General features: G+C 50.3%; 2 protein-coding genes across 6 annotated transcripts in view; both read right to left on the bottom strand.

The window, feature by feature from the left end:
- The window catches only part of INCENP (inner centromere protein), a 30,497-nt gene extending 11,384 nt beyond the window's left edge, over window positions 1–19,113 (bottom strand). For 4 of the 5 annotated variants that reach the window (XM_010335572.3, XM_074401593.1, XM_003920220.4 and 1 more), the window contains exons 1-10: window positions 18,965–19,113; window positions 14,179–14,325; window positions 13,597–13,710; window positions 11,928–12,739; window positions 5,268–5,319; window positions 4,401–4,458; window positions 4,173–4,290; window positions 3,008–3,059; window positions 2,477–2,594; window positions 2,254–2,385 (exon numbers count right to left, since the gene is read on the bottom strand). In XM_010335572.3, the coding sequence (XP_010333874.1) occupies window positions 2,254–2,385; window positions 2,477–2,594; window positions 3,008–3,059; window positions 4,173–4,290; window positions 4,401–4,458; window positions 5,268–5,319; window positions 11,928–12,739; window positions 13,597–13,710; window positions 14,179–14,318 (1,596 nt within the window). In that variant the 5' untranslated portion in view covers window positions 14,319–14,325; window positions 18,965–19,113. The remainder of the gene's footprint in view (window positions 1–2,253; window positions 2,386–2,476; window positions 2,595–3,007; window positions 3,060–4,172; window positions 4,291–4,400; window positions 4,459–5,267; window positions 5,320–11,927; window positions 12,740–13,596; window positions 13,711–14,178; window positions 14,326–18,964) is intronic. The other variant, XM_074401594.1, reaches the window with a different exon arrangement.
- Window positions 19,114–20,493: 1,380 nt separating this feature from the next.
- Window positions 20,494–21,043, bottom strand: LOC101029605 (large ribosomal subunit protein eL21-like). Its single transcript, XM_039471457.2, has one exon. The coding sequence runs from the start codon at window positions 21,010–21,012 to the stop codon at window positions 20,530–20,532; it is 483 nt and encodes a 160-aa protein (XP_039327391.1). The 5' UTR covers window positions 21,013–21,043; the 3' UTR covers window positions 20,494–20,529.
- Between the last annotated feature and the right edge of the window lie 4,297 nt (window positions 21,044–25,340).

The raw sequence follows: 25,340 nt of genomic DNA, 5'->3' as shown, positions 1-25,340 counted from the left end.
GTGCCCCAGCCCGCAGGTAGTCCTACAGCAACCAGGGGAAGCAGCAGTTAAAGGAAGCTGCAGTCACAACTCAAGGGAGCAGCTGTAATCCCAAAAGTGTGGGCCAAATCCTGTGTGTCGCTCATCTGTCTGTCCCCCTGCCAGGTGGCCCTGGACAGAGACAGCTGCCGAGTCAAAACTCAAGGGAGGAGCTGTGATCCCAGAAGTGAGGGTGAAACCCTGTTTGTGGTTCTTTCTCCATCCCCCGGCAGGTGGCCCTGGACACAGTCGCAGAAGCACACAAAGCAGAACAAGCCAACTCAAGCCCCAGCTTCCTGGCTGGAGGATGGAAAAGGGAGCCCCAGAGGAGCAGAAAGTGCTGGAGATCAGGAAAATGACACCATGGGTTACTGATGAGCGCCAAGGCTCAGCTCCAAGCTGCAGATGCTAGGATCTCACACTAGTTATTACACCAAAAGCTGAGAACGAAATGAACAGACCACCTTCCAGGTCCCAGGTTCACTGCTGACTGGCACACAGCTGGGAAAAGGCCAAACAGCACTGCCTTCTTCAAAATTGGGACTAACATTGGAACCTAAGTCCACAGAAGGCGGACAGGAACCTGCAGTCAAAACCTAAACAGGTCAATTGCTGCTAAATTGCAATAATTCTCCATAAATTTAAACTAGACCCAGAGGCCCATATCACCATGTTCAGAATACAGTCCAAAATTACTCTGTAGGCCCCTGGTCTCCTAGCTGTGGACTGTCCCCACCCACTAGATGCCCTGTGCAGGGACCTGGGATCCCCAGAGCAGGAAAGGGCAACTTCCTAGGCTTCTCTGTCACCCCAGAGGAAGGGAGGTGACCAGTCCCAGGTCACTAAGACCTGCAGAGTTCTAATCAGTCTGGGTGGGGCATAGGTGGTAAGGTCACTGGAAGGTGTACTGTCAGTCACTCTGTCCAGCAAGAGGGGAAAAGGCTTCCATGCAGGAGAAGCCAGTTCAGAGCCCACGTGGTCAGCTGCTGAGAAGCCCCTCCCACCTGCCGAGGCCCTCAGCTGGAGGCAGGAGCCCTCCTGGCTTGAACAGGTAATCCTATGTGGCTGCAGGAGACCCATCAGAAGGCTTGAAGGAACTAAAGGAATAAGGCGGCTGGGGCCCTGGCCACTGGCACAGGGAGCTGGGACTTCGGGTGAAGCATGTCCCTGCACTCCAAGGGTCCTTGCTCATGGCCAGCCTGACTCAGCTCAGTCCTGAGGTGTCTGAGAAGAGAACAGCTTCTGCAACTTGTTTCTAGATGCTACCACTCACTGTTCTACCGCCACCCAGCGCAGTAAGACCTGACCTCCCACCTTGGTTCAGACTCACACTGGCCCTCCCCCATCACCGCACTGCCTCAAGGCTACTGCTCAGGTCCGTGAACCAATAAATCTCAGTGGCTCTGGGAACCAGAGACAACCTGTCTGTTCTCTTCAAAGATCCACAGACCCTGAGGGGGCCTGGTGCCTGGTGCTGGGGAGGGGGGCAGGAGGTGGCTGTGGGGAACACGTCAAGCTGCAGCCCTGGCGAAAAGCCGCAGGCCACACGCCCTTGCTTCCTCCTAGGAGCAGTCAAGGGCAGAGAGGGCAGAGGAGGCTGAGGCCCACAACTGCTGGGTGCCTCCAGCCAGTGCACCCCTCACGGCCCATCCTCTCCTTAAGGCTCTCCCACTCACAATGTTAGTGCGTCTACCAGTGCTGTCAGCTACGCAGGGAAGGGGCTAAAGCGGGTAAGTGCTAGGTGGGGCTAGGTTACCGACAGGAAAAGGCTTTACTTACGACGAAGCTGTACTGTGGAAAGGAGACAAGGGAAAAGCCAAGAGTTAATGCCAGGCCAGGGCATCCTGCAGGCAGGCCATGCACCCAGCTGTGCCAGCCAGCCTGCGTGGTGCCTGCCCCTCTTGCCAGTAGCACTCCCACCGCCTCTGTCACCCAACCCTCATCCCAATGGGGTAGGTGTCCACAAGGGCCCTTCACCTTAACCACCCCGATCCCCAGGGCTCACACTGAGCCGGCCGAGCCTCTGGGCTACAGTCGAGAGCCCACAAGGTCCGGACAGTGCCCCGAGGTCAAGGCAGTGGGTGGCCACAGAGGCTTCAGCTGGCCCCTAACAGTGCCCGGCCACACTTGCCTCTGCCCAGGCTCACACTACTCCCAGTATCTTAGGGGTCAGACTGGACCTTCAGCCACATTGCCCAGCTCCCACCAAGCCCGACCTGGACACAGGCCACTAACCTTGGGGTCCACGCGCAGGGGGGTGTTGCGCTTGATGAAGGACTTCATGACGCTGCGGGGGGCTGAGGTTGGGGTCATGAGCATCTGGTTCCTCTGCACCGTGTGCAGAAAGGTCCGGAGGGGCCGTACCACCTGCAGACGAGGACCAGGGTCAGGAGTGGGCCGGCAGGGCAGGGTACCGACAGGGGTCAGGGCACCAGGGCAGGGCGGGCTCCCGGCTTACCTTGCTGGCCGGGCAGGGTGAGGAGGGGGTCTTGCTCCTGGGGGGCTGCAGCTCCTCGTCCTCCAGGTGCTGGTCCTCGTCGAGCTCACTGACCGCCTGCTTGTAGCTGCGCTTCCTCCTGCCAAGGCACGGGTGATGGCATCACAAGGCAGCCCGCCACAGCCCATCAAAGGTAACCCTGGTGAACAACACTACGCCTAGGCCACGGGCCTCTAGACTTTCTGAAAGAGACTAGAGAGCCTAACCGACCCTCTGCTGCCCACTCAGAGAAAGGGAGGTGACCATTCCAAGGTCACATGGCCAGGAGGCCACACTAAGACGGGGTTAACAATCGGGTTGCCCTATTTCCAGGCTGGTGCTCATCCACGGCATGGAGCTGCCTCTTTGGTTAAGTCAGAGCTCCAGACCGCACCCCAGCAGAGAGGCTACGAGCCCCTCGGCACACGTCCACCTTCACTGAGCAAGGACACAAGGCCATGTCCTCCGGGGCCTCAGAACAGAGATGCCACAGGCCCCTTCCCTGATGCAAACCTGGCACTCTGCGGTGGCTCTCTGGGTCCATCTGCTTGGTCCATCTTGGCCTCTGTGAAGACAGCAATTTCAGCAAGGCTGCAGAAATGATGGCGGCAGCAGGGTGGGAATGGGGGCGTAGCGGGTAGGGGTCCCTGGGCAGCAGCCTTGGCAGTGGGGCAACGCTCCCTTCCTGGCAGCTCCAAGGTGGCCAAACACAGACCTATCAGCTTTAACCCTGACTAGCCTTGAGGAATCTAGATGCCAAAGCCTGGCTACCCCCAGCTCATGAACCCCTGCCCGCGAGTGCCTGGCTCTGTGGTAGGCAGGACAGGATGGTCCTGTCGAGAGAACAGACCCAGTCATACCCCACCCACCCACCTCTGACACAAAGAACGGTGTGTGGACACCTTATAGAAGCAGGAGCTACAAGCCCCTCATACAGCTTCTAAATCCCACCCCTCCTGGGCTGTACAGCTGGTGTGGCCATGACAGGAGCAGGGGGCGGCTCCTGCTGTGGGGTCCACATGTGGGGTGTAGGGTCGGTATGTTTTATTTCACTGCTAGGAGAAAGTGCCCCTTACTCCAAAAGTTCCTCGCAGCAGCCCTGGGGGCTGTGGGGCTGGCATGATCGTTGTCCCTGACCACGTCGTGAAGAGCAGGCCATGTTTAAGATCTCACAGCTACAGTACTCTTCCCACAAGAGAGAAGCACCCTTCTCAGGGAGACGTGAGCAGGACCCTGGGACCCGCCCAAGCCTACTGCTCTCCAGCCCTCTTTGGACAGGGATGGACCTACAAAGGTCAGAAAGGAGCTAGCAGCAGAGGGAAAGGAGGAGGCTAGGGGGGCGCTCCAATCCCCGGCCCACAGCTCTTCCGCTGCCCCGTGGAGTCGAGCTCAAGGCCTTGGCCTGACCACTTCATATCCACACCCCAACGCAGGCCCTTCCCCTGCTTCCTGTCCCAACCAGCCACAGCCCTACATGCCGCACTCAGTGAAAGCTCCGGCCCAATGGTGGGAGGTGAAACCTCAAAGGAGATCTGTGAACCCCCAGGTTTCATTTCGCTTTAGCCCACTGGCCCAGAAAATGAGGCTTCCTTTCCCCAGAAAGAAGGTCAGGCAGAGGCCGCCAAGGCCCGCTGTGGCTCTGGGCACTGCACACAGCAGGCAGGGCTGGAAGACTCACCTTGCTGCCCTGCAGAGGGTGTTTCCTGGCTGCTGGCTGCAAGCTTCGGGTTGGGTGTACCATTGGCAATTCTGGTGTCATCGCGGGGCCACGAGTTATTCCCATTGTTCTCAGGGACCTGTGGAAAGAACGAAGGCTTTAGGAGTCTCAACCTGGAACCCAAGGCCCAGGATGCTGCAGGGCAGAGCGGGAGCCCCAGAGGTGAGTCCTCCCTTCCCCGGACCTTACCTCTGGCTCAGCTGCCACCACAGGCTCAGCCTCCTCGGGAGACTCCTTCTGCTCAGCACTGAAAACAGAAGGGGGACTCTGTGGGGACTGCCCAGGCAGTCCAAGCCTTCCTGCACAGGGAGTTCCTCCCCTGCCTCAGGGATGGGGGACCCAAGATGTCAACACAAGGTGCCCCGGCCAGGACCATCAACCCACAACCCCCTGCGGGATGGGAGGATGGCGGCTCCAGGCAATGGCTCTGTAGGCAGACGAGGGATGTCAGATTTGGAATGTGGCTTCATGCCCCTGCCATCCCACCGCAGGGCTGACGCGATGGGAGCCCCTCCGCAGCTCCGCCTCCCCATCTTGGGCCCAGCTGAGCTGTATCTCCTTTGTGGTCTGTTCTCCATTCACCATGGGGCCAGCAAGGCGAGCAGGTCCACCCAGTCACCCTGGTCCCCATCCCAAGAACAAACCCTTGCTCAGCAGCAAGGAGGGAGGGGCTAGTTTTCATGATGGCAGGACATGGCCTCCAAGAAAAGGAGTCTGTGTCCTGGCCCAAAGCAGCATTGGGTGTGAACCTGGAGTACCCCCATCCCACCCCACCCAGTTTGAATGTAGCTCTTCCTGGCAGCTCAGCTTCACCCACAACCTCTGGAGCTCATGCCCCAGGGTCAGGTCTGGCCAGGGCAACCAGCACCGCTGATGGGCACTGCAGGAAGACCGGGCAGCCAACACCCACGTCACTCACTGCCTGGTCTGACAGGGGACAGGGCAGCCCATGGGCAGTCAGGGCTCAGCAGGGAAGGCCTATCCCCAGAAATTGCTTCCAGCGCTCCCTGTCCAGGGGTGCCCTGCCCACCTGCAAAGTCCCGGAACTGAACTCACCCAACTTTCTGGGGCACCTCAACATTCAGGAGCCTCTCCAGGTAACTGTGACCTGAGGGGGAAAAGAGACACACAAACAATCTCATCAGAAACCACACAGGTTCCACTCTAAGGGGTCTAGAGAACCAGGTTCCAGCAGGGGCCTGGCCACTGCTCCCATCACTAGCCACAGAGGCCCCACTGTGCCCAGGTCCCTGCCCTCAGCACTCATCCCAGTGTCTCCACTGGAGCTGCTGGCTTCATGTCCCCTGCTGCTTCCCAGATTGGACTCCCTTGCCCACGTGAGAGCACGGCTGGGCACTTTCACCAGGCTGGGAATGTCTGGAGAAGAGGAATAATGTCTGTTGCAGCTCCAGGCCCCCAACTCCCAGCATGGGGCCCAACACAAAGCGGCTTACTCTGTCAACAAATATTCGTCAAGTGCCTACAGTGTACTGGGACCCGGGCCAGGCCCCGGGGACCCAATGGTGAGCAAAACAGAACCACTATCTGGTCTTGATAACAATCATCAAATAGTCCTATCAACAACATTGACACGGGGAATAATGGAACAGAGCAGAGGAATTTTTTTTCTTTTTTATGAGACGGAGTCTCACTCTGTCGGCCAGGCTGGAGTACAGTGGAACGATCTTGGCTCACTGCAACCACCGCTGCCCGGGTTCAAGCAATTTCCAGCTAATTTTTGTATTTTTAGCAGAGATGGGGTTTCACCATGTTGGCCAGGCTGGTCTCAAACTCCTGACCTCAAGTGATCCACCCACCTTGGCCTCTCAAAGGGTTAGGATTATAGACGTGAACCACCATGCCTGGCCCAGAACAGAGAATGTTAAAAGTCTATGACAAGGGGACCTGAGTTGGCCTGGAGGATCCGCTGTGGAATGGGAGTTTATAGGCAAAGGAGGAGGACATCCAGGCCAGTGGTCTCTGACTCCTGGACATCCTTGAGACCCTTGGGGTATCTATGAGGTCATAGCTATTTTCATCTTGTTGCTGAAGTGTTAACTTGCCCCTTTCACTGTGTTGACATTTGGCCTGATGGCACAAAAGCAATGAGAAAGAAGCTGCTGAAGCCTTAGCCCCCGTCCAGGCCAGAGCATCAAACACTGTCCTCAGCCACACATTCATGGGAAGAACAGATGTCCAGTTTCACTGGACAATGTCCTTGATGAAGACATAAAAGGTGCTAATTTTTTTTTTGACACAGAATCTCACTCTGTCGCCCAGGCTGAATGCAGTTGAGCAATCTCAGCTCACCGCAACCTCTACCTCCTGGGTTCGAGCACTTCTTGGACCTCAGTCTCCCAAGTAGCTGGAATTACAGGCACGTACCACACAGCCAGCTAATTTTTTGTATTTTTAGTAGAGATGGGGTTTTGCTATGTTGGCCAGGCTGGTGTCAACTCGTCCTCAAGTGATCCACCTGGCTCAGCCTCCCAAAGGGCTGGGATTACAGGTGTGAGCCACCGAGCCTGCAAAAGTACTAATTTTACTAAATCTAAATTCAAGTACATACTATTCTCCTCTTCTGTGTGCTGAAGTGGGAAGTGTGCAGAGAGCCTGTTGCTGCAAACCCAACTCTCCGTGAAAAGTGCTTGTCTCTTAAGCTGCCAGATGCATTAGCCGCTTTTTCACCTGGAACACTATTATTAATTAAAAGAACGATCAACAGACAATGGTTATTCAAACTTGGGTATCTGGAAGCCATTTTCTTACAAGTCAATGAAGTGAATCCATCACAAAAATAAAACAACATGTGCTGACAATAATTTAAAAACTGAGCCAAAAACATCCAAAAGTAGAATTTTGAAAAGCGGGTATCTACCACCAGCAGTGTTACAGCACCCTAGTACCTAAGGACTTTTCTGATGAGGTCAGAAACAGACATGCTCTTTTGGGATATTATATAATGAAGGGTGTCAACACTTGGAAGACGTGCATAACTTAGTGAAACAATATTTTCCAAATGACGAGTGTATGAGGTTATGAAATCACACACAGCTAAAAGACCCATTCAAAGTGCAGCTGGACATGGTGGCTCATGCCTGTAATCCCAGCACTTTGAGAGGCAGGGGAGGATAGATCATTTGAGGTCAGGCGTTTGAGACCAGCTTGGCCAATATGGTGAAACCCCGTCTCCACTAAAAATACAAAAATTAATCGGGTATTTGTGGGCACCTGTAATCTCAGTTACTCGGGAGGCTGAGGCAGGAGAATCGCTTGAACTGGGAGGCAGAGGTTGCAGTGAGCCAAGATCGAGCCATTACACACTAGCCTGGGCAACAGAGCAAGACTCTGTCTCAAAAAGAAAAAAAAAAAAAATACACAGTAGATCCATGTGGCATCAATGACGTGGTTTCAGATTCCATATCACAACAAACCTTTAAGAATTATCACTTCTTGTACTATCACTTCTTGTCTTAATAACAAAGAATATGCACAATTATCTGAAAAAGCTATTAAGATACTCCTTCCTTTCCCAACTATACGTCTGTGTGAGACCAGATGTTCTTCAACTACTTTAATCCAAACAGCGCAGTTCAACAGATCAAATACAGAACGTGGCTTCTTTAAAGCCACCCAATAAAGAGATTTGCAAAGTGTAGAATACTGCCAGTCTCCTCAGTACATTTTTGCTTCGGAAAATTATTTTTTCATAAAAAGTCTTAATGTAAACAGATGTTGGGCTTGGTATTTGCATTTTGTAATGTTAAAATATCAAACATTTAAATATTTTTAAATCTTTACATTAAAGTACTATTTATATTAAAATATTAACTCATATTTAAAATACTTTTAAATTCCAGTTTCAATTTCTAATACAATAACGATCAGTATATACGACCTCATAATCAAAAGCTTTTTTTTTCAAACAGGGTCTTGCTCTGTCACCCAGGCTGGAGTGCAGTGGCGCAATCTCAGCTCACTGAGCCTTGACCTCCTGGGTTCAAGCAATCCTCCCACCTCAGCCTCCTGAATAGCTGGCACTACAGGCACAAGCCACCACACCTGGCTAATTTTTTCCTTTTTTGTAGAGACAGGGTTTGGCCATGTTATCCAGGCTGTCAAAAGTTTTTTGAGGCTGAGGCTCAATCATTTTTAAAACAGGAAGCCCGGGACCCTGACCCTCAGCACTCACCCTGGCATCCTCACCACAGCTGCTAGCTTCATGTCCCAGCTTCTTTCTAGCTGGGAGCATGTCTGTTCCCAGTGCCACTGGTCTAGGGAGGAGGAGGGCCAAGGCCACAAGGCAGGAAAAAAGAGGCTCTTTTGGAGAACGGAATTGGTAGCTGAGCTGGCGCATCCTGAGCCACGGGAGCATGGCCAGCGGTCAGGCTGGGAGGCAGCCGGCAGGAGATTGGGACGAACAGGGTCTCAGGAAAAGAGGGAAGACAACAGGCCAGGCACAGGGAAGGGAAGCCGGGACCTTTCCTGGGTGTAGTAGCCAGGTTTGGGGAGGTGGCGGGAGCAGCTGCAAGGCCAGGCTGACAGTCACAGGTGGTGATCACCCCCATTTAAGGGGTCTGTACCCAGAGGATACATCCCCCTCATCTCCTCATGCCATCTCAGCGCAGCTCACGTGCTCCCTGATGAAGACGCCCACATGACTGCATGGCTATCCCACCAGCACAAGACTTCTCTGGAATGTTAAGTGCCGTCTGCATCCCATTCAGGCCTCAGAGCTGGAGAGGGAAGTGGCCTAAGTCTTGGCAGAGGGACAGAAGGGCTGTTCTCCAGTGCAGAGGTGGCTGGGAGCCCCAACGGGGAGCCCTGAGGCAGCGGGCCTGTCCCTTCCTATCCACTCAGAACTGCCGCCTGATGGTCCCCTCTGGCAGGTATGCACCAGGAGGCAGGGATTCCTGTCTACACCCAGGCATTCCATGCCCCAGGGCCCCACACTGGCTTCCAGAGGCCCCCCTCATACCCGCCCTGACTATTGGCTTTTTTTCCTGTCTCACATCCCCATTCCTCTACTTCAGGTGTTTCTTTCCCCTCCCAAATTTAATTTTTGGGAAATTAAATTTGTTAATTACCCAAAAATTAATGAATTGCACTCAAATCCTTGTGATCAAGGGCTGCTCCTGGGGAAAACCCAAACTAAGACCTCACATCTGAGCTGCCCAAGAGCCACTCCCCGCAGAGCCTGGTGTCGGGAAAAGCCTGGGGAAGCCTCCTCCCTGTCACTGCTCCACACCCTGACACCCTTGCAGCTCCATCGATACCGGTCAGCCTTGTCATACTTAAACTGAGCGTCAGCCGTTGGTCAGTTTTATCATTTCTTTGGCTTAAATAAGATGCACTGAGCATCCACTATAGCCAAGCACAAAGATGAGTTCTCTATTCACATTCAAAGCAAGTGTTATTACCACTTCACAGAGACAGAAACTGAGGTGGAGGGAAGGGATGTGCCCAAGGTCACCCAGGGTCTGTGACTCCAGATCCTAGGTCCTGTGTCCTTCTCTCTCTCCTCCTCCCACCTTAAGAAGAGAGATGACGCTGGGCTTGGAGTCAGACAGACCTGGGTCACATGCACCAATCAAATCAAAAGCCCATTCACGGGCAGGGAAACGCTAGATGGAGAGGGATGAGTGACGGACGCATGAGAGCTGCAGATCTGGGTGTCTGCTCCAAAGGTCTCCAGAGTCTCTGCAACCCTGCCTGGCCCTCCCTCTACAAGTCCAGGCTCACCTGTCCCCTTGGGCCCCTTCCCAGGATCAGATCTAGGGCGGAGAAAATCTCCAAAACAGATCAAAACCATTTAGGTCCTTCTGAGAATCCAGAAATAGACAGTGTGCCAGACTGCACATCTGCACACGCCCCCGACTGTGTCTCCCCAGACCCTGGAGCAGGCCCTTCCCCAGGCAGTGTGAGTCAGGCCGAGAGAAAGCTGCCAAGGTGAGGTGCCCTCCCCTGCCTGACAGGCCCGGCCCTGGGGCCTTGCACAAAGCCTCTTCTGCAAGCACCTGCCTTTCCGGACAGAATGAAACACACAGTGCTCAAGCCTCAGCTTCCCGATTTACAGACTCCATGGCCTCGTGAAGCCTCAGTTTCCTCCTCTGTAAAGTGAAAAAATCCTAACAAGCTAACAGTGCTGCTGCAAAGACCAAATGAGATAACCTTTCCTTTTATAAATTTTAAAGTGTCAGGCAGATGCCAGCTACTATTTCATATGTATTAAGATAAAACCTGGGCTGGGTACAGTGGCTCACGCCTGTAATCCCAACAGTTTGGGAGGCTGAGGCAGGTGGATCACCTGAGGTCAGGAGTTTGAAACCAGCCTGGCCAACATGGTGAAAACCCATCTCTACCAAAAAAAACAAAAATTAGCCAGGCATAGTGGCAGGCGCTTGTAATCCCTGCTACTTGAGACTGAGACAGGAAAATTGCTTGAACCTGAGATGCAGGGGTTGCAGTGAGCCAAGATCGTGCCATTGTACTCCAGCCTGGGCAACAGAGCAAGACTCAGTCTCAAAAAAAAAAAAAAGATAAATCCTGGCCTATCCTCGTCACCAATCTGCTGCTTCGCCCATCCTCTGACAGCAGCCTCCTACCTGGTCTCCCTGCCTCCCTCCCTTCCCCATCATCAGGCCACTTCTTTTGCTTCAGTGGAGTCAAGTTTGAGCTCCTGTGTGACGCATGAGCCCCAGACCCCATCACTTGCTGCTTTAGGTATCAGGTCCTTGTACAAGCTGTTCCCTCTGCCAGGAATGCATATGCCTGCATTTTTCCCACTCAGCAAAAGCACAGCCATCCTTCAGAACGCTCCCAGCTCAGACCTTACCTCCTCATGCAGCCAGCCTGCCCCTCCTGACACCCGCTCCAGTGGGGGATGGCCCCCTAAGCTGAGATCTGAGAGAGCAGCTAACATCACCAAGTCTTTCCTATAAGCCAGGAACCCTTTTAAACTCCCTGTATGGGGTAACCAAGAAAACCTCACGATGACTGTTTGAAGTGATGCTATTAGCCCCAGTTGACAGGCAAGGAACGGAGGCCCACAAAGTTGCCAGGACCTGCCCAAAGCTGCGGGCTGGGTGAATGGCTGAGCTGGCACTCAGATGAAGATGGACCAGCTCCAGAGTCAGCTTGGTGCCCCCTCCTGCCTCCCATCAGATGCCCAGTCATCTGTTCTCCCAGAAGGAGCCTGCTGCTGTAAGAATTCCCTCCTCCAGACCAAACACAGTGTTGTCATTGGGTGGTGCACAAATCTGGTGAATTTCAGCAGCCTCTGCAGCACAGGGATGGGAGAAATGAGCTGGGCCCAGGAAAGAAGCCCAGGCTCCAGGCTCACCACGGCCACACGGTGGCCAACCTCCCTGAATCTCAGCTTCCTCACTTGTAAAGCAAGTACGCTGGGTCAGATCTGCACCGTCCAGTGTGGAAGCCACTAGCTACATGTAATTATTTAAATCTAAATTAATTATATGCAATACAATTTAAAATTCAGTTTCTCAATCAGACTAGCCACAATTTGAGGACGCGATTGCCGGACTCATCCGCCGCTAGCAGCCACCGCCCAGGACAGCCCAGATGTGGAATATCCACCTCACTGCAGAAAGTCCTCTAGACAGCTCCTTGCTAGATGGTCCCTCAGAAACCCTCCATCTGAGCCTGACACCAAGGACCACCAGCCACACCCCACCATTGCCAAGCCCCTCGACTCACAGATGATGCGGCCAGAGGGAGCCGGCTCTTCGGCAGTCTTCTTGGCAAGCCTTCTGCTTGCCCTGCGGACAACGCTTTCCTGTTTAGTCACCGGAGAGTTCTTTTGGGCTGAGACTTGGGGACCCGGGGAGGATGGGGCGATCTGGCTGCGCCGCACCAGCTGAGAGCTGGCGCCAGAGCCCGTGGGCGTGGAGAAGTTATCTGGCAGGATGGGGGCCAGTATCCGCTCCTGCCACTGAGAGTCTGGAGAGCCTGGCAAGTCCTGTGGGCCAGGGGAGACCTGTGCAATCCTGAGCTTGGACACAGACCGCCCCGTCCCGACCCCTTGACCCTTGGGGTCCTGGGGTGTAGCCATCAGGGAGCTCACAGTGACAGACTCCAGTATCCTGGCCTTTGACTTCTTGGGTGTTGATTCCTCATCTGATGCCAGGATGCCCTGGGAGGCTGGAGCTGTGGCTGCGGCTGAAGCTGGAGTTAGAGGCAGAGCATGCGGCAGAGGCTGGGCGGACGTGAGCTGGGTGAGGTGCTGCTCAGCATTCTGGCGCTCGCTGTTGCCAATCTCCACCACGGGCACCAGCTGGCACTGGGCACGGCTATCCTCGGGCTTCTTGGTCAGCATCGTGGGAGACTCAGGGGTGGGCGAAGGTGCAGCCAATGTCAAGGTGGCCGCGGCCGCTGCAGCCGCAGCACGGGTTACACGCCGTAGGACGGAGCCATTCTCCCCTACCAGTGTGGCCAGCTTCTCCACACTGTCCTTGCGGCGGAGACGACGGGAACTCAGCTGGCTGCTCCGAGACTTTCTGCGGGATAACCTGGCAGAGGCAGCAGGGCAGAGCTGATGGACAGAAGGACAGGGTACCCCAGTCTCCCCAAGAGCCACCAGCTTGGATGGAGTATGATGAGAGAATCTGAAGGCAAGAGATCTGGGTTCCAGCCCAAACTCTGCGACCTCTAGCCATGAGGCCGTTCTTGTCTGAGCCTCAGTCTCCTAACTGTAAACTGGGGATCATGCCACAGTCCTCACAGAACTAGCTATGAAGATTATATTCATCCAAACCTCCGGCTGACTTAAGTCACACAGCACCGAGCCCCCACTGAAAGCCTTACACACGCTCTCCCTTAATCCAAAGCACACCCCTGAGAGGTAGGGACCACTATCCCCATCTTAGGCGTGAGGAATGGAGGCTCAGAGAGGCAGAAATTCAATTCAAAGCCATAACGTTCTGCTAAGGGCAGAGCTGACGTTCACACCCAGGCCTAACCCCTAGACCCAGCCTCTTTCACTAGCACTCTGCAGCCCTAGCCATTCCTGAGGGGAACCAAAACAAGCATGACAATATGAGGGCGGGGACAAGCTGGGTGGGCCGCACCCCTGGTCACTCTCAACTAACAGAAGGTCGGCTTCTCTTTCCCATCCTCCAGGGCCCAGATCAAACACCACCACTCCCAACACACAGCTCTGGACTCCAGGGTCATGGGTCATACTATAGTTCCCGATGGCATTCCAACCCCTCTCAGCATGGCCCACACAGTACCCGCAGCGGTGCCCACCACCCCTCCTACAGGTTGCTACTTCCAAATCAACACCTTTGGAATGGAACTCTTCCCAGATGGCACCAAGCCTCCGCAGAGCCCAGTGCCCTGCCCACGCTCCCCCTGCCCTTCCTACCTTTTCCTGATGGGGTCCCTGTTTTCATCCTCAACATAAGAAATACGCCTCTTCTTCCGTCGGTTCTTCTGAGAAGGTGTTTTGGGCATCAGCTCTGGCTCTTTGCTGAATTCTCTGTTTGGCACAAGGAGGGTATCACTTGAGGGTGCCTGGGAGCCGCTGGTCCCCTCTCCCACCCAGCCTGGCCCCTGCCCATTTCTAGCAGTGACAGGTCAAGCTGGGGTGACCAGCACCAACCGAGCTGTCCAAGGCCATGTGCAAGTCACCTATGGGCACTTAGGGCTTCCTCCCAGAGACACAGCAGGGAAGCAAGCTCTCAGGCACACGCCCAGAGCCCCACACCCTGAGAGGCTCAGTCACCACCTATGGTGAACAGGCAAGGGACTTCAGCCTCTCCTGCTGACTCTTCCCAGGACACTAGATCAGGCCCCTAGCACACTGCACAGAGTATACAGCAGGGAGCCCTGACAAGCCGTCTGTTTTGCGAGGCAGGCAGGCAAGAGGGCCTGTTATATCCCCAAGACCACAGCAGTCCAGACAGACCCTGGTGTCCCCAGCCCCTGACTGGGCCCCGGCCTTCACCTGGTGAACATGCGCATGGCCTCCTCCTGGATCTCCTCAAGCCACACCAAGTCCTTATTGTCCATGGTGCAGAGAAACTCCATGAGCTTCTGGTCACATAGCTCCAGCAGGTGAATGGGCCCTGGGGCTGTCGTCCCCATGGCGGCTCTGTCCGGTGAAGGCAGCGACAAGAGGCACAAGTTAGCGGCTCAGGGTAGGGGTCTGGGGCTTTCTCCAAGCTGCAGTATCCACCCCACCCACGACAACCACAAACACCCAGTGTCCAAACCAGAGCCCCTCTCTGCTCACAGCCACTCCCCAGAGCTGCAGAATTCCAAACACTAATCCCCTAGCCTCGTTTCTACGAAGAAGGACCCTTCTACTTACACTCTTCAAGTACCTCCCTGTCCCCACCCCACACGGCATGACCGATCCCAAAAGTCCATACTTCCCAGCCAATTCTGACATTGATGGTCTTCCTTACAAATAGCCTTTTCTGGGCTTACGATGACAGGGCGCTGCCATCTGCCTTCCTGGCCACCCCAGTGCCCCTTGCTCCCTGCCCAGACACAGTCCAGCCATCGCTCTTTGATAGGCACTCCTCTTACTACTCACAGTTAAGTGAGGGAGAAGACACAGCCACCCTGCACTACATGCACACTGACTCCAGACATCAGGCCAAAGAACATCAAACCCAACTGCCTCTTTAAAAGCCAGTGGACAGAAGGGGTTCTGTGTTCCAAAGGAATGAGTGAGAAAGTAGGGATCCAGAGATATGCCCTCAAGGGGCCTCCCTCACCCCTCTCCCTTGAGCTGAAATGCCCTCCAAATGGAGCGTAAAGAGAACATGAAGGGAACAGTAAGCAGTGCCTTGCTTTTGAGAAATTTTGCCAGCCAGACTCGGTGGCTCACGCCTGTAATCCCAGCACTTTGGGAGGCCAAGGTGGGCGGATCATGAAGTCAAGAGATCGAGACCATCCTGGCCAACATAGTGAAACCCAGCCTCAACTAAAAATACAAAAATTAGCTGGCTGTGGTGGCTCGTGCCTGTAGTCTCAACTACTTGGGAGGCTGAGGCAGGAGAATTGCTTGAAGCTGGGAGGCAAAGGCTGCAGTGAGCCGAGATCGCACCACTGCACTCCAGCCTGGTGCCTGGCAAAAGAGTGAGACTCTGTTTCAAAAAAAGAAAAAAAGAAATCTTTTTTTTTTTTTGTCCTTTTTTTTTCAAAGAAAAGAAATCTTGCCTACCAGCATTGAGCAAGGGAAAACACAAAAAGTGTTTTTTCCCACTTTCTTATAAAACTTAGCAACTCTGTTATCCTCCTTAAAACTTGTTAACAGGCTGGGTGCAGTGGCTCACACCTGTAATCCCAGCACTTTGGGAGGCCAAGGCAGGTGAATCACTTGAGGTCAGGAGTTCAGGCCCAGCCTGGCCAACATGGCGAAACCGTCTCTACTAAAATTACAAAAAAAATTAGCCAAAAATGGTGGTGTGCACCTGTAATCCCAGCTACTTGGGAGGCTGAGGCAAGAGAATCGCTTGAACCAGGGAAGCAGAGGTGGTAGTGAGCCAAGATCGCACCTTTGCACTCCAGCCAGGGCGTCACGGCAAGACTCTGTCTCAAAAAACAAAAACTCCATAACCATTACAAAAACCTCAAGCAAGGAAGAGGTACAGTCAGCCCCCCATACCTGTAAGTCCCACATCCATAGATGCAAACAACCACCAGTGGAAAATATTTAGAAAAAAGCTGCATCTGTACTGAACATGCATAGACTCTTTCCCCTTGTCATTATCCCCTAATAATACAGTATAACAACTATTTGCATAGCTTTTACATCATATTAGGTGTTATAAGTAATGTGGAGATACAAAGTATATAGGAGGATATGTGCAAGTTATGTGCAAAAACTATGTCATTTTATAACAGGGGTTTGAACAGCTGTGAATCTTGGTATCCAGAGGAGGTCCTGAAACCAATCCCCTGAAGGATATCAAGAGACAACCATATTCCACTACATCACAAGAGGGGCTCAACAAATATCCTAACAGGTGAATGAGGGAAAGAACAAAGGCCGGGCCCAGGGGCTTACACCTATAATCCCAGCACTTTGGAGGCCTAGGCAGGTGGATCACGAGGTCAAGAGATCGAGGCCATCCTAGCCAACAGGATGAAACCCTGTCTCTACTAAAAATACAAAAATTAGCTGGGCATGGTGGCGCGCACATGTAGTCCCAGCTACTTGGGAGGCTGAGGCAGGAGAATTGCCTAAAACCAGGAGGCAGAGGTTGCAGTGAGCCAAGATCACACCACTGCACTCCAGCCTGGGCAACAAGAATGAGACTCCGTCTCAAATAAATAAATAAATAGGAAAGAACAAAGGAATGGGTGGTGCCATGAATGACAGACTACATGCCTCAAGTGATGGCAGTGACCCATCCTGGATCAGTGTACCATCCTAATTTACCCCTTCAAAACCAAGAACCATGCACAGCTCAGCCTCCCGCTTACAATGGAAGACCTTGGAAGGAAGAGATAAATTGCTGACCCCTTGATCCCTCATGGGGCACAGCGCCAGGTCAGGTTTCAGGGACTGATTCAGGGACATACTAGCCTTTGTTCCTTAACAAGCTCTGCCCTGTGTCTGGAATACTGTCTCCCATTTTGTATGGCTCACTCCTCACGGCCTGGATCTCAGCTCCTCAGGGAAACCTGACCACCAATCTAAAGTAACCCCAGCCCCGTTCTCATCCACTGATTGCAATGCTCTGCATAGCACTTGCGTGCTTGTTTACCTGTTGCTTACCCCCTGTCTCTGCCTACTAAAAAATTGCTCTCTGAGGGCAAGCCCCTGTCTTGCTCATCACTGAATGCCCAGAGCACAGCAGTGCCTGGCAACAAGGAATACCTGTTGAATGAATTAATCCACCCATCAACTCTACACTTAGAAATAAACATCCTACAGGGCTGGGTATGGTGACTCACACCTGTAATCCTAGCACTTTGGGGAGGCTGAGGCAGGTGGACTGCCTTAGGTCAGGAGTTTGAGACCAGCCTGGACAACATGGCGAAAGCCTGTCTCTACTAAAAATACAAAAATTAGCTAGGTGTGTTGGCCCGCGCCTGTAATCCCAGCTACTGAAGAGGCTGAGGCAGGAGATCACTTGTAAGGGGGTAGGAGGGAGGGCGTTGTTGCAATGAGCTGAGATTGCAACATTGCACTCCAGCCTGGGCAACAAGAACAAAACTCTGTCTCAAGAAACAAAAAAAAAGAAAGAAAAGAAAGAAACACCCTACAGGTTCTCACCCCTACCACACTAGGGATACCGAATAAACTTAATCTGCACAGGTTAGAACTGGCCAACATATGTCTAAAGCCCCTGCTCCTAGACGCCAATGGCAGCAACAATCGGGTCCGGGCCAAATGGGCAGGATCGTACAGGCTTTGGGCTGAAACCTCAGCTCTGCAGCCAGCCAGTCATGGGCAAGGCCTTTTCACTGCCATCCCTCTTGCTTCCCCTAGTCCTTCTGCACCCACACTACAGTCCTGGCAAAGCGCAGGACCTCAGGCCAGGAAAGAGAAAACTTTAAGGAAGCCAAAGGTTTGCAAAGAAAAGCAAAAAGTGGCTAACTTTTTAAAAGATATTTGTTCAAATGGGCAAAGTGGATGAGAGCTTATTTGACAAAGTCCATGAAAGCATTTAGACTTCTTTCAGTGAGGAAGTTTGCTTTTAAGTAGACCTAGCGCAGCCATTTAAAAAAGGGATACAGTATGTTAAAACAGAGGTCACCCTGAAAATGGAGTCAGTGCACGAAGAATCAGGCTCCTGGAAAAGCAGCAAAAACCTCTTCTTCAGCCCATGTAAGCACCTGCACACAAAGAGCATCCAACGCCCACCAAGGGAGACACTCTCCAATCTTCCTCTCCAACACTCCTTCCACACCATACACCAGACTAGAGGCCCCATCGCCCTCTATGACTCCTGTCCTTTTGAGGGTGCTTTAAGTTGGGCGCCTACCACACCTCTGAGCAGAAAGCTCCTAACAGCTGCTCTCATTTACTGAGTCCTAGTCCATGCTCGAGTCAGACATCATCTCATTTAATTCTCACCACAACCTTGAGGATATGCATGCGCAGATGAGGAAACTGAGGCAAAGAGAAGTTAAGTCAAAGTCAACCGGTAAATCAAGAGCATAACCTGGATTTAAACTGTGCCCTTAACCCCTGGCTATTCCGCCTTCTAGATAACAACCTCTGAAAGCAGGCGCCCAGTCTTGACTCTGGGCAGCCCGGCGAGCCACCCATGTTAGCTGAACGGGGCTGAACCGCTGAAAGCGAACAGGCTTGGGGAGTGACGAGGGGCGGCTCAGCCTCCGGAAATGGTCAGTTTAAAATGCTGCTCAGCTGGGGGCGGGGGCGTTGAGAGAGGGGTTTAACTGTACAGAAACGCCATCTGGCATCATTCCACCAAACAACACAGTCGGTTTCGGGCTTCCTGCGCGTGCAAATCAACAATAATCCTCGCAGGCACAAAACAACGTGCTAGGCAGCTGGGAGCGGAGGGGATGGGGCGATGCTCTAGGAAGCTGGGGGCCTAGGTGGAAGGGGTGGGGAGCATCTCGGGCTCGAGAACCAAGGCAGGCGACCTCGCCACTTGCAAGGGGTGACCCTCATATGCCCAGGCAGCCAGGGGCGGGGATAGGGAGTTCCGACCCTAGTCCGGAGTCGGCAGGGACGGAGGAAAGGACCAGGGGAAAAAATCGCGAACCACCGCCTCCCAATCCCCACGCCCACGCGCACTCACTCGACTGCGCCGCGTCCCCTGAAAGCTGCTGCTATCCAAGTCTGGTGGTCTCCCTAGCTTGAAGACCCGCTTGCCCAGACCCGCTCGGCTCCGGGACTTCAGGGCTCACCGCACGGAAGCAGCAACTAGGAGACGCAGCGCGGGCGAAATCTATGATTTTCAAAACTGAAGGCTCAGCCAATCCTCGGCAAGTTTGTCTAGGCGATTGCAAAACTTTAAGCCAATCAGGTAACAGGAAGTACCAATCAGCCCTTCTATTGGCTGTATCGACTGGCAATCTGCGGGACTAAGAGGCGGAGAAAGAAAGCGAAAGACTTTAACCTCCTCAGCTTCCGGGAGCTCTTGCAGCTGCCAAGAGAGGAAGTAAACCTCGGCCCAGAAGGAGCGGTCAGGCCGGGAACTACAAATCCCGGCGTTCAGTGCGAAGGCCACGAGGGCTTTCTTTTCTTCTCCAAGCACCGTGGCAGTCTTCTGATCTCTGCTGCTGTTTTTTTTTTGTTTTTTTTTTGTTTTTTGTTTTTCATAAAAACATATACGTATATACTTACATTGCTGAAAGAGCAGCTTTTTAATGTAACAAGTGATCTAGGTTAAGAAGTCATAGGTTTCTCTTCCTATGAGAAAAACGTTCATAAAAATAGAAAACAAACAGCAACACAGAGGGAATAAAATTTCATTGTACTGAAACATATACAAATTAAGGCTATCTTGGTCTATAAACAATTTCGAAATTATGATGGAATAGTTCCACCAAATTATTTACATATAAGAATTCATGCCATCTGTTAAAGAATCAGTAGTGGGGCTCAATTCAAACAATATAATGCATTCTTACATTCAACTTACTACACTTAGCAGCTGTAAGGAGCGTAACTGTAACCTCGCTTCCTGAAATAGCATGAGTAATGTTAAAAATCCAAACCCGTGAGAGGGCAGGGCATTACAGTATTTGGCTCATGAATCGAAAAGCCTAATCGGTTATTTTAATTTAATCTAACTAGAACAAGATCCAAACATGAGAAGTTTTCTTTTTTTGTTGTTTTTGTTTTTGTTTTGCTACCATTTGCCAACTCACTGAGCATAACATGGTAAGTTTTCTTATTTTTCTTTGCTTCTGTAGTTTTAATGCCCTTTTGGTTTTCTGAGCAAGCTGAATACATCTGATAAATACTACCATTGGACAAAGAATCTAAACATTGAGATTTTTACTAAATCAAGGTTTCGAGTTGGCACAATGTTTTTACTAAGTTATATTTCAATTAGTTCATCTTCCCAATGTCGGGGGGAAGAAAAGGCAACCTAGTATGTCTTATAAAGAATCTCTGCTCTTTTGAGAAGTAAAAACAAAAACGCCTGTGAATTGCAACAGAGTACGTGTTTATCCAGAGCTCTCTGTCATCTCTTGGGTGACAGAATCCTTGGTTACCTACCCTGCTGGATAGGTAACTGGACGTTTCTTTTCTTTCATTCTTTTTCTTTCTTTCTTTCTTTTTCTTTCTTATTACGTTTTATTTATTTATTTTTTTAACAGTCCAGAGGTCTTTTTTTTTTTTTTTAAACACCTATTATGCTATGAATTCATAGGGAATAGGTTCCAGCAGCCCAGGCTCCTTCCCATTGGTTCTCACAAAGTGTGCTTCTCTGGGTGGAGCAGGCTGGCACTTCAGTTGGACCCAGGTACCTTTCTCTTTGGCTTCTTTCTTTTTCTGATCATTTTCCTTCACACGTTTCAGGAAGCTATCTCGGCTCTTAGAGTGCTTGATGTGCTCAATACGCACATTAATTCTCTTGGCAAGAATCTTGCCCTTAACTTGTTTGTTTACAACAATGCCAACAGCATGCTGGGTAACATTGTAAACCCTTCCAGTTTTGCCATGATAACATTTGCGGGGCATTCCTTTTTGAACAGTACCCATTCCCTTGATGTCTACAATATCACCTTTCTTATAGATTCGCATATATGTGGCCAAAGGAACAACTCCATGTGTTCTAAAAGGCCTAGAGAACACGTATCGAGTGCCTCTCCTCTTTCCCTTTGTGTTCGTCATTTTGGCGAATTACTGGAAGACGGCGGTTCCGATATTATCTTTTAAATAGAGATGGGGTTTCACCATCTTGGCCAGGCTGGTCTCAAACTCCTGACCTCAGGTGATCTGCCCACCTCGGCCTCCCAAAGTGCTGGGATTACAGGCGTGAGCCACTGTGCCAGTCTGGACTTTACTTGAGAGCAGTGGTTCTCATCCAGTGGTGATTTTGCCCCGCCCCTGTCCCCCAAATTTGGCAGTGTGTGAATGTATTTGGGTTTGGGAAAAAGGGCTAGTGGTATTCAGTGGGTAAAGGCCAGCAATGCTGCTAAACACCATCTTGTGCATAGTACAGTCCCCACAGCAAGGAAATACCTGGCCCCAGATACCAGAATTGCTGCTGTTGAGAAACTGCTTTATACAAAGTCACTTTACTCTGTGAGTCAAGGTTGCCATTACCTGTGAAATAAGGCAGTTAAATCTTGAAAAGATTTGTACATCCACAATCAGCTAATAGCAGATCGTTTACCCTGTTCCTAGGTCATCTGCAGTATTTTTCCCCTCCCCGTCTTCCCTCTCTTTATCAATTCTGTTTTTGCCTTTGTTATTTTACTTAATTTACCAACTGACTCCATCGTATATGAGTAAATAATTTGTAACCAAATTAACTAAACATTTCTGAATTATTCTTTGAAGAATGTAAATAATTGGAAATCAGCTGAAACATACAAGGATATGTTACCTAACCGTTAATCATTTGCTCTATTAATTCTGGCATGAATATCTCAAACTATTTATTTGACTGTTACTGCAGAGAGTTTTCTACCCTGCGCAATGCACTTTAGTAAGTTTCCAAGGGGATTAAGGTCCGCCTTCCTCAAGAGAGGGAAAGGAAAACTAGCTGATGGCAGGTACATTCTCAAGCAGATAAAAGAAGTGCAAGCTGGGCGCGGTGGCGCACGCCTGTAATCCCAGCACTTTGGGAGGCCAAGGTGGGCAGATCACTCAAGGTCAGGAGTTCAAGACCAGCCTAGCCAACATGGTGAAACCCGTCGCTACGAAAATACAACAACAAAAAATTAGCCGAGCATGGTGGCACGCATCTATAAGCCCAGCTATTTGGGAGGTTGAGGCAGGAGAATTGGTTGTACCTGGGAGGGGAAGTTGCTGTGAGCTGAGATTGCATCATTGTACTCCAGCCTGGGCAACAAGAGTGAAACTCTGTCTCAAAAAAAAAAAAAAAGAAAGAAAGAAAAAGAAAAAGAGAAATTGCATACAGGACACATCTAAGAGAATGCAAAATGGACTCCCTTAAAACTCTCCTTTTATTTTCCCCAAAGTCTTCTTTTTACCCCCAGTGGGGGAGGTATTTCCTGATGTGCAGACCAGTGGACTGGATGCGGCATCCTCCTTGCACTGAAGGACTCTACGGTAAAAGCTGCAAAGGTTCACCACTCCATCTCAAAACACAAAAACAAATAAAGAAAACCCTGTGTACAATATATAGCAGCATTGTACTCCCACCTTTTGGTTAGTTAAGTTGAACTCAGACTGTATTTAAGAGGTGACTGGGTCATGAGGGGGCTTTAGCCCTGTGAAGGGATTAATCCATTCATATATTCATGGATCAATGGGTTAACGAATTCATGGGTTGCCATGGGAGTAGGACTGGTGTTTTATAAGAGAAAGAGAGACTTAAGCTATTGTGCTAACCCCCTTGCCATGTGATACCCTGTGTCGCCTCAGGACTCTGCAGAGAGTCCTCACCAGCAAGAAGGCCTCACCAGATGCAGGCCCTTGGCCTTGGGCTCCTCGGTTTCTATAACAGCAAGAAATAAATTCCTTTTCTTTATAAATTACCATCTTTCAGGTATTCTGTCATGAGCAACAGAAAAGAGGCTAAGACACTAACGCATTTATTTTCCTAGTTTAGATTTACACCAGGGGCCAACAAATTAGAGCCCTTAGGTCAAATCTGGCCTACCATGTTTTTGTATAGCCCAGAGGCGAGAATGGTTTTCACATTTTTCAATGGTTGAAAAAAAAAAAATCAAAACAAGAATATTTTGTGACAGATGAAAACTCTAAGCATCCATAAATAAAGTTTTATTGGAACACGGCCAATATTAGACAATGCTGTACTATCTACGGCTGCTTTTGAATAGCACAGTAAAGACCATTTCTGGTACTTATCATTTAGAACTGCTGCTTGGTGCACTACAAATTGCAATGGCACAGTTATAATTCAACAGCATTTCAAGTGCCACACGTATTTCCATACCATGAGTTTTTTGTTGTTGTTTATTTTTATTTTTTTTCGAAGACAGAGTCTTGCTCTGTCACCCAGGCTGGAGCGCAATCTTGGCTCACTGCAACCTCTGCTTCCCAGGTTCAAGCGATTCTCCTGCCTCAGCCTCCCGATTATAGGCACTCTCCACCACACCCAGCTAATTTTTGTATTTTTAGTAGAAATGGGGTTTCATCATGTTGGGCAGGCTGATCTCGAACTCTTGACCTCGTGATCCACCCACCTCAGCCTCCCAAAGTGCCGGGATTACAGGCATGAGCCACTGCGACCAGCCATACCACAGTACTTTTAAACTACTAGTGCAAACCCATCAGCTCAAACAAAACAAAGGTGGATTTAGAATGTTGTGCTATTAAGAAACAGTGGAGTGTGGATTATTTTATCTAATTAGATGGCAAAGCAGTGTGTTTATTAGGCAGTGATAGTAAGCTGTGCTAAAATAATATGATAAATAGCAGCATTACCAGACTAAGCACTTATCATAATATTCCCAAATCACAGGAAAGCGATGTTAAAAAAACTTACACAATTTAAAACATTTTATCTTCTCACAGCAGAATTTCTTCACAGAAATAAAAAATGAAAATTTGACTACAACCAAAGTAAGTTTTCTAGTGCCTCACTTGCTCACCAAGCCAGGAAAACTGTTTCCTGCAGCCGATTTGATTAAATTGTGTTTTATTGAAGCAGCCAAAGTAATGTGTCCAGAGAAAATAAACTCTTAGCCTAAGTCAGTTCAAGATGGCTCACACCTGTAATTCCAGCACTTTGGAAGGTCAAGGCGAGAAGATCACCTAAAGTCAGGAGTTTGAGACCAGCCTGGGCAACAAAGTGAGACCCTCATCTCTACAAAAAATAAAACTGATCATGGCAAAATTAGCTGAGCATGGAAGCATACACCTATAGTCCCAGCAACATGAGAGGCTTAAACAGGAGGATCACTTGTGCCCAGGAGCTGCACTCCAGCCTTGGTGACAAAGCAAGAAGTTCCCTCTAAAAAAAAAAAAATGTAAACTATTAGCCTTTTGGTGAGAACAGTTGCTCAGAGAGCTGAGGACATTGGGAGCAATATCGATAGTTGTAGTGGGCCAAAGAAAAGCCTTCAAAAATATATATGCATGTCAAGTTAATCCACTTCAAATCCCTAGAAACTGTGAACGTGACCTTATTTTAAAAAAGGACCTTTGCAGGTGTAATTAAGTTAAGGATCATGAGATGAGATAATCCTGGATAACTTCAGTAAGTCCTAAATCCAATGATAAGAGACATAGAGAAGAAGAGAAGATGATATGAAAAATGGAGGCAAACATTGGAATGATGTGGCCACAAGCCAAGGAAACCAGAAACCACCAGAAGCTGAAAGATGCAAAGAAGAATTCTGCCTCCCAGCCTCTAAAGGGAGTGTGACCCTACCAACGCGATAATTCAGACTTCTGGCCTCTAGAAGAATGTTGTTTCAAACCAAACAAGTTTGTGGCAATTTGTTGCAGCAGCCCTGGAAAACTGACACAGTAATTAATTTTTTAAAAAGTCAAAGGACTTTAGGTAGTTTTTCTTGGCTCTTCATGAATTGACAGATATTACTGATACTTCTCAGTTGTTGTTTACTTGAGGAGTCAGTGTGGAGGCTTACATGACTGCAGAGTTAGCCTCTATGAATAGACTGCATGGAATAACTATAGGAGAGAATATTTTCTTAAAAGTTGAGGAAACACTAATTCAGTACAACCTGAAGTGGAATCTACCAGGATGTGTTACAATTGATGGTGGTAAAAATGTATAGAATAGATAAAAATTTACAAAGCTTGTGACAGTGTAAAGTGTTAAAAAAAACCTATGATTATTCATTATATTGTATATCAGCAGATACTTTCCTGAAAAGTCAGCTGCTTTACATGTTTCTCATGACATCAAAAGTCAAAACAAGAATAAAAATCTCCACTCCCACACAAATTCACAGAAGATACATTTTTCAAACTTAAGCCACAGTTCCAGTCAACTGTGCAACTGAGGAGCTTCTGATTCAGTGCAGGCTTAGCCTGGG

The sequence above is a fragment of the Saimiri boliviensis genome, chromosome 6, assembly GCF_048565385.1.
Source record: "Saimiri boliviensis isolate mSaiBol1 chromosome 6, mSaiBol1.pri, whole genome shotgun sequence".
Classification (NCBI taxonomy): domain Eukaryota; kingdom Metazoa; phylum Chordata; class Mammalia; order Primates; family Cebidae; genus Saimiri; species Saimiri boliviensis.
Note: the sequence above shows the minus strand (reverse complement) of the source record. Positions and strands in the feature narration are given on the sequence as shown.